Source organism: Equus asinus, chromosome 20, assembly GCF_041296235.1.
Source record: "Equus asinus isolate D_3611 breed Donkey chromosome 20, EquAss-T2T_v2, whole genome shotgun sequence".
In the NCBI taxonomy this organism is placed as follows: domain Eukaryota; kingdom Metazoa; phylum Chordata; class Mammalia; order Perissodactyla; family Equidae; genus Equus; species Equus asinus.
In genome coordinates this window covers 96,326,433-96,339,837 of record NC_091809.1, presented here as the reverse complement: position 1 = coordinate 96,339,837, position 13,405 = coordinate 96,326,433, and the positions used below count along the sequence as shown (strand labels likewise).

Here is a 13,405-nt window from a genome sequence, read left to right as displayed (position 1 = left end):
CCCAAGGCAGCTGCCGGAGGTGAGGGGGCCTCAGGGCCACTGCAGCAAATGCATATCCCGCACCCCCAATCAGGACACACGACCCTGCGGTTACAATTCCTAATGCTGCTTGCTCAAAAGGAGTGCCTCATTATACATCAGGCTAGCCACCCACACAGTCAGGAAATGTAATGCCGATTTACAGGAAAAAAATAGAATCCAGGCAACAAGAGCACGTGCTCTCAGGAGGCACTCAGAATTAACCTGCTCCCACAAGGAGCACCACGTGTGTCAACGCACTGACCACTGACTGAGGTACGAGCCACAAAGCCACAGCATCATAAAACGTAAAAGTCTCAAGGACCCACAGACGTCACCCACTTGACTCTCTTTTCTTACAGGGGAGAAAGCAGACGCAGACCAAGGGTGGGAGTGTGCAAGCTCACTGGTGTAGACGACCCAAATCCAAAGCTCCTCACACGGTTCTTTCCCAGCCCCCTGCCTCCAACACCCAATGACCAACAAGAGCTCTCACACAATTATTTTCACAAAAAATCGTTTTCATGATGGAGTTATAGGCAGATGGGTTACATCGACCACAGCTGCTACCTAAAACGTAAAACCAAGGGACAAGAAAACAAAACCTGGAGCGGAAAAAGTTAACTTTTGCTTTGAAAGACGTTCTCAGCCCTGAAAGCTCGCTCCTAAAGGGACAGTGCCTTTCCCAGTGTTCCCATGAGAAATGGAGGGCAGCAGTTACTCCCGACCAGGAGGCCCAATACGAGGCCAATATTTGAGACTAAAACCATTTCTGGGTAAACAAATGGGAGTCGCACAAGGCAGAGTGGCCAGAAGCCACCTTCACTACTCGTAATAAAATCGGCTTCAAAGAAGGCTCAAAGGTTAAAGTGCTTTTCTCTGCCTTTAAAATGGGGAGGCTGCATTTTTAGGTACGAAGACAAGACCCCGAAAGCAAATAGCCTGGCTGAGGAAGGGTGGCCCAGGAAAGACACAAACACACAGAAAATCGAAGGCCCTGAAACTTTCTATGCTCAGCAGCTGAGATGTTTCAGCTGAGTCCATTTCACCAGACACGAAGAAGCTTCTCCGGCTACAAAGGGTCACATGAGAGCATAAAACAAACACTGCAAGGTTTGGGTTCTCTCTCTCCCCCTGTGTGGGTGACACCGACAGGCTGAGAGACTCCAATGCTGCAGAAAGCAAAATTTTCCTTGTTTCCATTACATCATCCCAGTTGGAGAGGGGGAGGGCGGGGCGGGGCCACAGCTGGTGGCAGCTGCACCACCATGTGCTTTCTCCTAGCCCTGCGTGCTGCAGCCTCCTACGGCTCCTGAAAGAGGAGGCGCGGTATTAAAGGTGCAACACCCTATTATGGAAAAGCTTTCCAATTACTTAGAAATAAATCACCCCCATGATAAGCTAACAACCTCAGGCAGGCTGCTGAGCCGGTTCTCTCTCAGTTTAGGTTATTTGTTTGCATCTCTCTAGACTCAGCTACACTGCAAACTCTGTCAACTCAACGTGCCCAATTAGACAGACAGAATGTACAAGCAACCACCTGCCATCTGCTTCCCAAAAGGTAAGCAGCCAAAAAGTACAGGCCTGCAGCTGGAAGCATTTATGGGAAGAGCGGGGAGATGCCCACACTCAGCACGCAGACCCCAGACTAGCGGACGGGTACATGCTGCTGCCTTTGGCATCCCAAGCAGTTTGGTCAACCAGTCTGGCCCTCTTGGGCACCCACGGAGTTTCTTTCAGAACACACTACAAGCCTTCCCCTTGTCAAAGGGGAGAATGGTGAGAGGAGCCCGGGGAGGCTAAGGCCTTGTCTGACCATTCAACTGTGAACTGGCAACAAAGGTGCAACTGGTGAATCCAGGGTCTGATGGAGCCCATGCACAAGTTTTATCTGCCCCATGCAGGGTTATGTAAAAAAAAGAAAAGCTGACTTTTAAAAATGAGTGGATTTCATATATAAACATCTAGACTGCTAGCTCTTCCTGGAGAAAAAAAAAAAAATTAAAAGAGATTTAGCAGCACCAGGCCCCTATCTCTACGTGGCACCAGACGGTTTTCTGGAGCTAAGTGGCAGCACTTCCTTCCAATTGGGCACGCATTCTAAAACACTGGTCCCCATTTGGTGTCTGCATATGACACCGCAACTACATATGTTCTGACCTGGACCCTGAGAGCTTTTAATATAACACCGCTGAGCATGGAGAAGGAGAAACCCCCAGGGAATGAGTTCCCAGTGGTCCTTTATTGACTCTCCTCTTCAGTTGAGAGTTAGTCCCTTGGATGGCCAACTAACATTCCACAAAGATCACTCGAGCCAATACAACGATGGATCTCAGGAGAAGGCTAGCTGCCATCATCCTGCTTTTACTACAAAAGCAGGTTGCAGCCATTTCAGAGGAGCATTCCAGCCCACTTACCATACATCTTGCCTTCGTCTGATAAGATGATTTTCCTCCTCCCACATGGTGGATAGATAGCCAAGGCCTCCTGAAAGCTCTGCTCAATGTCGGGGCTCCAGACCCCTTCCGCGTCGTTGTCAATCGGCTTATCTGCAGAGTCACTCATCCTTTCCATGTTTTCGGCAGGGCTCTCGCTGCCGCTCCAGCTGCTAGGCTCAATTTTGGCGGTTGGATTTTCCAAGCCGAAGCCTGGAGCCTTTTCAAGAAAATAAACCTAGGAGGGAAATCAGAAGACAGTATGATAAGGACAAGGTAAAACCAACATACTGCTCGTGCTAGTTTACTGCACATTCTTCTGTCGGCACCTTTGCTTGGAGAATAACTCCTAGCACACAGAAGATGGAATTCTGAGATGCAAGTGGCTTTTTTTCTCTATGTATCATGTCAGGCACTCAACACAAATGCTACAGACAGAAGTTGGACAGTCGTCACAGATGAGAGGAAGTTTTCATCCGAGAATAGTACCCACTCTGAGTTGCAAGTTCGCAGTGAATCATGCAAAACCATTTACTAAGTGCCTACTATCTACCAGGAGCACTTTGCTCAAGGATAATCAAATCTCCAGAGCAGAACAAGTTGTTTAAAAGAAAATAAAGTAAAACAAAAGATGTCTGCCTCACTGTGGCAATTGGCATGCTAACTCTAAAATGTCAAACCATCCCAGCATTTGTCACTGAGATCACCAAGATGCGAGATGGTGGCAGGATGGAGGACAGAAGGAGGGAGATGATTTGTTATCACAAACACTCATTCTACTAAAACAGCAATGCCGGCTGACCTGGATCTGCTCTTCCACAGCATTTCTCTGTGGGGTTCTGACCCTGTACAGTCAGGCCACCCTGCCACACTCAGCTTCTAGGCTATAACCTTGAAGCAGGGACCAAGTTGGTCCCATTCCTGGCATCCCTGCAACAACTACAAGCAGCCAGCACATCTGTAGAAATGTTTTACACCTGCATGGGGCACTTCATCTGGTAGCCTACTCAGAATTCCCAATCACATGAAAACTATGGGGGAGAATTTCATCTATTTTTCGGTTGCACTGAAGATTACAGAACCAAAAGAAATCTTTCTCAAAGATTTATTCGCCTTAAATTATGCATGTAACCTATGGTCATAAGGGATAGGCTTTCCAAACAAATGTCAACTTGGCACAAACAAGCAATGGGAAAATGATCAAATCCAGTACCCCCTGCTGTCTGCACACTAACATCAATATTCCTTTGTTGAAAAGGCATCAGATCATTAATTCAAGGACTTCCCCAAAAAGGGGAGAAGAACTGCTCCTGGGGATTGATCCAAGAAGGGGGGCACAGGGCCTGAGTAGGGAGAGTTTAGTGTGACCACCAAGCCACCCGCTTCCACAGCCTCAAGTCCACGCAACATTACAACAGAGGCAGCCAGGAGGGAAGCAGGTGCTGGCAGCCCCACCAGGCACCAGGGACCGCTCCATGTTCCAGGGCAGTCACCTGAGAGCAAGCAACCTATCCCTCTTTCCTTCTGCCTCCCAACTGTATCCCCTTCCCCTGCCCTCCCCCACCTGTGTGGTTCCACAGGGCCCAGGTGCAGAAACTCTGAGACACAGGAGCATTACACAATTAATGGCATAACCAGTGGGTGCTTTTGGCTTCATACCCTGACAGCTTTTTAAATTTGGCAGCACCTGGATAAAGGAAACCCTCAGGTTGTCTTCTTTTAAATGCTGCCACTAATCCATCACTCGAAGAACTTGTCAGCAAAATATTTACTACTTCTTACCAACACATGTACATTAACACAGGACTTCAAAAACTACCAAACGTTGAGGTATAAATTATGCCACAAGAAAGAGTTTTGTGATTGACCCTCAGATGAACTCTACAATGCCCGCAGTGTAGGCCTTTTGAATTCTCAAATTATTACATTTTTTGTTGGGATCTAGGAGTCTTATAAAATTCAAGCTGAACTGTACTCTAGCCTAGAGTCTGTTCTGGCTCCAAAGCGGTTTATTGGAGAAATTATGAGAATCCGAGGGAACGCTCTGAGCAGAGTCCACCTTCTCCTCCTCTCCACCTTACCCTAAACAAAACAAACAAAAACAAACCAGACACTTCCAAAAACAGAGGCCAGTCCTTGAGCTCTGGGCAGCTCACAGCAGTAGGAATTCACTCCCGGCAGCCATGTTTTAAGATAAACAGTGGACGTGCCCTGCAAGCAAGCACTATGGTGGAGGGATGGGATCCAGGCAGTGCCGGCCAGCTGAAGGGGCCGGGGGACATTTGTTTGCCTAAAAAGAACATTACCATATAACTAAGAGCCTCAGAAGCTCCAGACCAAAACACACCAACACCCCCTAATCCAATGCTTGAAATTCCCTCGAAGACTTCTCATCAACTGGTCGTGCAGCCTGCGCTTAAACATCACCAGCGACAAGGAACTCACTACCTCCTCAATACCACTTTGTACCGACATGTTTAAATTCTCCCATCTATTAGGCTAAAATCCATGTTCGGGTTAACTTCTACCCACCTCTCCCTTTAGGGTCTATCCATCCTCAAAATACCCATTGAGGTATGACAGGAGCAGACCCCAGGCTCCTGTGTTCCCGACTAGACATAATTCACACCAGCCGTCTGCCCAGCCCTTGTGAATGCATCCCAGTTTGTCCACAACCCTCAATAATGATACTCAGACGTGAACCTGGGATCCATAAAACCTCTAAGCTCCCACACTCCAAGTGCTGGTCCTGAATTCCCTCTCTTGTGCAACTGGTTTAGGAGCTAAAAGCAGGAATTCATATTTACTCCTATTAAATTCCATTACTTTTAGCCTTAGCCCATGGCGCAAAGCTGGTAAGATCTTTTTGAATCATAATCACCAAGCTTTGCGTCCTTAGACACTGAACAATGTCTGAAGAATGGTCTGTCACATGGGGAGGGTATAGACCCATTTTGTGGAAGTCCCAAAGAAGATTCTGGCTCAACATAAGGAAATATTTCCTGCTAGTTTGAACTGTTCAACAAGAGGTGGAATGCCTTATAAGACAGGCAGGCAGCAGAGTCTTGCAGACAACCCCTTCAAGTTACCTCTAAAGCTAAGAGTCACAAGTCCTCGGTTGTTCGGGGAATGCAATATTAGCTAGCATTGATGGATTCATCCACTTAGTAAGCACAGGTACTGCTCTAAATGCTCATATGTTTTTATTCATTTACTGCAAAGGGAAGAACGCTGTGTCCAGGCTCTTGCAATTTGGTCAACTGGAGCTCAGCAGGATGGAATTACCTACTGTGGACAAGCGCCAGGACACAACCCCAGAAGCTACCAGATACATAACCCACAGAGCTATACAGGCCCTTGGTTTTACAACCCAATTGTAAGATGAGGTCCTGTATGGGCAGAGAGTTTCCGATCACAAGACTGGGGCTGGCTAAGAAAAGCTCCCCGTACTGGATACTGAAATAACCATTCTGGCATTCCATCCCTCAGGTCCCTTCCAGGCCAGCTCAAAATCCACCTCATCCTGGAAACCGTCCTTCTACCTAGTGGCTCAGAGGATCAGCCTCACCTTCGGAGTATCCTGAAAGATGTGTGAAATTTGTTAACTACCACCCAATCTACCTGGCTTCTGAATATATAGCAAGAAGCACCTGCTTACCGCCAACAATAAGATCTAATCAGAGCTATGTCCTCACCTTCTCATCCATCCTTTGAGCAAGGGAGTCAACATTCACTCAATTCAGTAAATGAAAAAGAACACAGAATTGTGGGGTGAGGGGGAAGACGATATTAAGTCTCAGACTGATCTGGGTTCCAGACCTGGCTCACCCACTAGCCATGCAGCCCAGACTAAATTAGTTAATCTCTCACAAGCTAAGGTTTTATTTGTAAAATGGAGATCATAAATTACATTCAATCCCGATACAGAAAAATCATTACGGCGTGGAGGGACTAATCCAGAGAGTTGCCATAAAGATTTAGTGCGATAATGAGTGAAGGTGCTCTGTCATCTGTAAAATCATGAACAGATGTTCATTTATTTCCAGGTCCTTCATCTCTAGACAGTGGTATGTACCTTGTGACGCCCAAACACCTAGTGATAACGAGATGGTGAAGAAATGAAGGAGCTTCCCTAATGGTTCCCTTTGGGCAATAAATTTACAATCTCTTCCTTAAGGTCTTCAGATGACTAAATGGAAAACAAATTGGTAACAAACGCCTGTACTTTTAACACTCATCTAAATCTGAACTAACAGTCACAGGTTCAATAATTTTCATATTCTCCTGGGAAGTTTGGTTCAGGGGAATAATTCTAAACCTAAACGAACGCCTAAAAGGAAAGAGAAGGGAACTCGTTTGTTGAAAATATACTGTGTATCATGTACCCCCGTGTGCCTCAGTTTCCATCATTAACACTCTCCCCTTTTTTTGAAGCAGGACTGTATATCGTGTAGAAAACACTAAAAAATAATTAAATGGGATGAAAGTATGAATTGCTATTCCAAGTCCGTTTTTTCAAAGAAATTATTTTTTACTGACTGCAAAAATAACAAATATGACGTTATAAAAAATTGAAAGTGAAAGTTCTCTCACAACTCCTCCTATATAACAGAGTTGTAAATATTTTTGCAATTCCTTTCCTGTTTCTTAGAGACATGCTAAATATAGAAGGCTATGACACGGGCTCATGGTGTACATACTATGTTGCAACCTTTGGTTTTATCACTTGACGTCATCTTGGACAGCTCCCTATGTCTTTTTTTTACTATTTATTCAATTTATTTAAACTGAAGGAAAAAAACACGCCACCCCCTCACCTCTGGCAACCAAAAGTCTGTTCTCTTTATCTATGAGCCTGGTTGTTTTATTTAGATTCCACATATAAGAGAAATCATACAGTATTTTTCTCTGTCTGACTAATTTCACTTAGTATAACGCCCTGAGGTCCATCCATGTTGTTGCTAATGGCAAGAGTTCACTCTAAATTTTTTATGGCTAAATAATATTCCATTGTGTGCCTGTGTGTGTGTGTGTGTGTGTACACACCACAGTTTCTTTATCCCTTCATCTATCAATGGACACAGGTTTCAATATCTTGGTTATTATAAATAACAGTGCAATGTACACAGGGTACATATATCTCTTCAAGTTAGTGTTTTCATTTTCTTCAGATAAATACCCAGGAGTGGAATTGCTGGATCATATGGTATTTCTATTTTTAATTTTTTGAGAAATCTCCATACTGTTTTCCATAATGGCTGCACCAATTTACATTCCCACCAATAGTGCACAAGAGTTCCCTTTTCTCTACATCTTTGCCAACACTTTCTATTTCTTGCCTTTTTGATAATAGGTGTGAGGTGATATTTCATTGTGGTTTTGATTTCATTTCCCTGATCATTAATGATGTAGAGCATCTTTTCATGTACCTGTTGGCCATCTGCATGTCTTCTTTGGAAAAATGTCTATTCAGATCTTCTGCCCATTTTTCAATTGGATTTTTTTTGCTACTGAATTGTATGAGTTCTTATTATAGATATTAGCCTCTTACCAGATACATGATTTGCAAATATTTTCTCCCATTCAGTAGGCTGTCTTCTCATTTTGTTGACGGCTTCCTTTGCTGTACAGAAGCTTTTTTTACTATGATGTAGTCCTACTTATTTATTTTTGCTTTTGTTGCTTTTGGTGTCACATTATAAAAATCACCACCAAGACTTATGCCAAGGAGCTTACCACCTATGCATTCTTCTAGGAGTTTTTATGGTTTCAGGCCTTACATTCAAGTCTCTAATCCATTTTGAGTTAATTTTTGTGTATGCTGTAAGATAGTGGTCCAGTTTCATTCTTTTGCATGCGGCTGTCCAGTTTTCCCAACACCATTTATTGAAGAGACTGTCCTTTCTCCATTGTATATTCTTGGCTCCTCCGTCGTAAACTGATTGATCATATACGCACGGGTTTATTTCTGGGCTCTCCATCCTGTTCCATTGATCTGTGTGTCTCTTTTTATACTAATACCACACTGTTTTAATTACTACAGCTTTGTAATATAGTTTCAAATCAGGGAGGATGATGCTTCCAGCTTTGTTCTTTCTTAACACTGTTTTGCCTATTCAGGGTCTTTTACGGTTCCATACAAATTTTAGGATTGTTTATTTATTTCTGTGAAAAATGCCATTGGAATTTTGATAGGGTCTGCATTTAATCTGTGGATTGCTTTGGATAGTACGGACTTCTTAACAATATTAATTCTTCCAATCCATGAGCACAGAACATCTTTCCATTTATGTGTGTCTTCTTCAATTCCTTTCTCTATTAGTTTTTTTTTTTCTTTTTGAGGAAGATTAGCCCTGAGCTAACATCTGCCGCCAGTCCTCCTCTTTATGCTGAGAAAGACTGGCCCTGAGCTAACATCCGTGCCCATCTTCCTCTACTTTATATGTGGGACGCCCACCACAGCATGGCTTGACAAGCAGTGCGTAGGTCTGCACCCGGGATCCGAACCAGTGACTTGGGCCGCCAAAGCAGAATGTGCAAACTTAACTGCTGCACCACCGGGCAGGCCCCTAGTTCATGATTAATGTATAGAAACAGAACAGATTTCTGTATATCAATTTTGCATCCTGCAACATTACTGAATTTGTTTATTAGTTCTAATAGTTTTTTGATGGCATCTTAAGGGTTTTCTATACTAATATCATGTCATCTGCAAACAGCGATTGTTTTACTTCTTCCTTTCCAATTTGGATGCCTTCTATTTCTTTTTCTTGCCTAACTGCTCTGGCTAGAACTTCCAATACTACGTCGAACAAAAGTGGCAAGTGTGAGCATCCTTGTCTTGTTCCTCATCTTAGAGGAGCTTTTCATTGTTGAGTGTGATTATCACTTTCTAAAAGCTCCTTTTCTCCTGAAACTCTCCACAGGCACACTATAATAAACTCCGAAAAGAACTTGTTACCAGTGATACAACCCTCCTGCTAACTGCCCCAGGAGCCACACTCCCTACACGGATCATTCTTTCACAATTAGTCACTGACACTTCAAGAAGGGTAACATGAGTACAGTGGGATGACATCACATGTATACTCGACTAATACACATTTAATATAAAAGCCTAGGGGAAGAAGGGTGAGACAGTCAAATGCAGGTGCTTCTGACCAATTCTATTCAAGGAATGTATACACAAGGGCTATGACACAGGACACAGGAATCTGCTGCTCCCTTCATCTTAATTCCTGTGGGTTTCTCATAATGTAAGCATCATACCCACTTATGTGTGATTTAAGAGCTCTTAAATAAAAGAGTTAGTTTTAACTAACCCTCAGGATTAATGAAATGCCATTGAATATGAGGGTCACAAAAAAATCCAGACAGCTTGTTCTAGACCATGTCTTAATACTCAATGAAGCACCAGGAAAAGAGCTAGACTGGGAGTTAGGACTCTGTCTCTACCTGAGTAACCCAGGACCACACGGCACTTGTAGCCCCACGTGCCTCAGTTTCCATCATTAACACGGAAGGATGCCAACATTGTCATTCATCACCTTGTCTTCCCAGAGATTCTACCTAGAATAGAACTTAGTGAGTTGGTTTATTATTGCTCCCCTGTTCACACCCCAATGTCCTTGAGGGTAGGGACTGTTACACTCACCACAGTATCCCCAGCGCTAGCGCAGTATCTAGCATAATAAATACTGAGAAAAAGAGAGAATGAACCAACAACCAGATGACATGAACATTCTTTGATAACAACATGACTGAACTTATCATCAAGCTTTCCATGAGAAGGGGAGGAGCTTCAGCTCCCTTCCCACTCCTCAGCCTGACTCTGGCCAAGGTTCTAAAGAGCAGTAAGAGCCCCAGAGGAAATCACCAAATTAGGAAGACATATGAGGACAGACTTAAGTCAGGTACAGCTTGGATAATGAAGAGTTGGCTGTCTAATCCAGCTTCTTATTTATGAATGGTGATTACTGACAAGAAATAATCCTTCTGTGTTAAAGGGATAAACACGGTTTGGGTCCTCTAGGAGGTAAGCTGCTCTACCACAAACATTATTTTGAGGGGAATGGTAATTTTGGAGATACGCTATTTTACCTTCTCCATATCCGTTTTCTTTTGGCCACTAGAGAAGATGAGAACGAGAAGGTGACAGCTCCAAGAAAAGCTATAAAGGCGGCAAAGTGACGAGGGTGTAAAGACCAGAAGCCAAAGAGGCGGCCAAGGAAGAAATTCAAAGAAGTGAAAAATGGTAACAACGCAGATTGGAGTGAGCGAGAGTGCAAAAGGCAACATATAGGGAGTGGCAGTGAGAGTAAAGCTGAGAAAAAAGATTTCTAAGAGCGCAGGAGAATGCAGAAGCACAGGTGGGAGCCATTTTAGGGTTTAAAGAAAGAGAATCACATGGTTGGAATGATACTTGTAGTAGACAACTCAACCAAGCATTTGATGGCTCAAAGGTCACCGTGATCTTGGTAAAAGCCCAAATTTTACTCAGAAGAGAAAAGCTGCCCCCCAACAAACAGACTAAGAAAAAAAGTGCTTTCCTGCCAAAGTGAACAGTACCTCAAATCCAAGTCCAGCCTTCTCCCAAAGGACCAGGTTTCAAGACAATGCCAGAAGCTTTCACCTCCAGGATCTTATTCAATCATTGCACTACACCTGTTGAGTATTATCCCCATCTTTAAGGTCCAGAGACCTAAAGAAGTTGACTAAAGCCATATATGTAACAGAATTTGAATCTAGGAGTCATTCTCCAAACAGAATGCACATTCCATGAGAATATCAGACTCACACTATATCCTCACTAGATAGTGAGCTGGAGGCTGGATTTCAGAGGAACAGAACGTAGGCAGTGCTGAATTCTCAGCTCTGTCCACAACTGACACCATCAAGCCCAGTCTAATTAATTCCTAATGAATAGTGATGATGCTGACTCACCTCCCTGGGTAATTGGGAGGAATGTCAGGCACTAATGATGGTTAACCACTTTTGCATATGCAAAGGAGAGCGAGTTATTTTCCTACCATTTCAGACACCAGCCAAACTTGCTAACAAGTGGCCTACGAAATACAGGTCACGATCGGCAGCCCAGATTTTGAAAACAGCCTCCAGAGAAAAGGAACTGCAGAAGGTCAGTCACTGTCAGAGAGCCAGCAGAACTTTCAGGGAATGCTGACACTGAGAACGGAGGCCACACGTGCCATGGAGCCAGGACGGCCAGTGAGCCCTGGTGTCATAGGCTCCAACTGCCAATAGGTTCCCTCTGATTTCAGCAGGAAGGAGTGGATAATTACTCCTTCTCATTTTCGAAAATCACTTCCATATCAACAGGATCCATCAACAAGCCAATACCTCTTCACCAAGCCCCCGATGCTGAGCACCCCATTAGAGGACTTAGCATTACCCTCCTGAGATTCCCTGATTAATTCTCCACTCCATCAGCCCTAAGCACTTGCCCAGGTGACAGCTCATGAAAGGTTCTGATTGATTTCATGCTATGCAGCTCTGTATTACCAGCCTTTAGGGGAATCACCTTCCCCATCCCCTTAATGAATCTGTTAGCCACTGAGAACAGAAATTCCTGCTTCTTCCTTTCTCCCATCACTACCAGCAGTCAAGCCAATCACTGCTCTCCTTCATCAGCAGACTCCTTCAAAAGGACAAGGCCATAGGCTCAGGTCTAGGCAGTCTGTCCCATCTGACCATTCCCAAGTGAAGGCGTGATATGAAGACAGTGCACTCATAAGGGGACCGCGAGCAAGATGACATGACCCGCAGCCTGAGTCATGGATCCCTGGGAGGTGGACAATTTAACCTCAGGAAACTCATTTCAAACCCAGAAACAAGCTTCTCTCCTGCTTTAAGAGAAAAAATGCAGCAAGAGTTAGCAGTAAGTAGCTGTCAGCACACATTTCAAAAGGAAAACGTGTAGGCCCTTTCCCAGGTCTAACAGTCATAGAAAATCCCAAAATTAACTCTTCAATTCCAATAGGTCTGTAGAGTGAACAAACATTTGAGGCAGACTCACCAATCATAATGCTTACCAGAAACAAAGAAAACATACCAGGAACATAATACTCCTTAGTCACTAAATTATGGATCACATCACTTTCTTAGTTGGTAAAATTCACCACCAGATTATCATGATGCCTTAGCATTTCAAATAACAATGAGTACGAATTAAAAATCAAAAGTAGAGAGTTCTTATCTTAAAAGATATCAACATACAAGATAAATACATACACTGCATTTGGCCAAACTCTAAGACAAGCATTTCAAGTGGGTCCATCTCAGCCCCATGCCCAAGGAAATGCCCTGGCATTTCCTACAGTCGGTGCTGGTTCCCCAGGTGGCAAGTCTATGGGTCATACCTGGAGTGTCATCCTTCTTACAGAAGGCCAGTGGAGACTCACCTAGTTGTACACAGTCTGTTGCCAGCCAACCTCATGATGTGTTGGCTCTGAACAGACTCCCAGTCCCAGCAGCTGCCCTGCCCCGATGCAGCCACTTGGGCTGATTGGGAATTCTAATTCTGCTCTGTCAGGAAAGGCCCTCCCTACTCTACATAAAGAAAAGGTCCCAGGCCTTCTTCTCCAGCTTCCGTGACTTAGGATGCTTCTCTCATCCTGGCCACGCCTCCAGCTACCCTGGATTATTCAGACAGCGAGCTGGTGGACAGAGGCAAGAGGTAAATCCACCGTTCACTTGCGACTGGATCATAAACCAATCAACAAGGAGAAGTGGAAGCAAGCTGGTATTTTAAAGTCCAGAACTGTGAAATCCAAGCCCTGCTCTGGTTCTTCCGCTGGCTCCACTGGCATTCCAATGCTCTCTAAGGATCCAAGAGAGCCACACGGGTCTCATCAGCACTCACATTGGGGGATCCAAAATCTAGGTTCCGTCATGCCCAGAGGGAAAACACTCCTCTTCCTGCCAACTTAGGGTAA

At 44.3% G+C, this 13,405-nt stretch overlaps 1 protein-coding gene across 15 annotated transcripts in view; it reads right to left on the bottom strand.

The window, feature by feature from the left end:
* The window catches only part of TEAD1 (TEA domain transcription factor 1), a 253,830-nt gene that overhangs the window by 169,192 nt on the left and 71,233 nt on the right, over window positions 1–13,405 (bottom strand). For all 15 annotated transcript variants that reach the window (XM_044752557.2, XM_044752556.2, XM_044752562.2 and 12 more), the window contains one exon: window positions 2,436–2,691. In XM_044752557.2, the coding sequence (XP_044608492.1) occupies window positions 2,436–2,592 (157 nt within the window). In that variant the 5' untranslated portion in view covers window positions 2,593–2,691. The remainder of the gene's footprint in view (window positions 1–2,435; window positions 2,692–13,405) is intronic.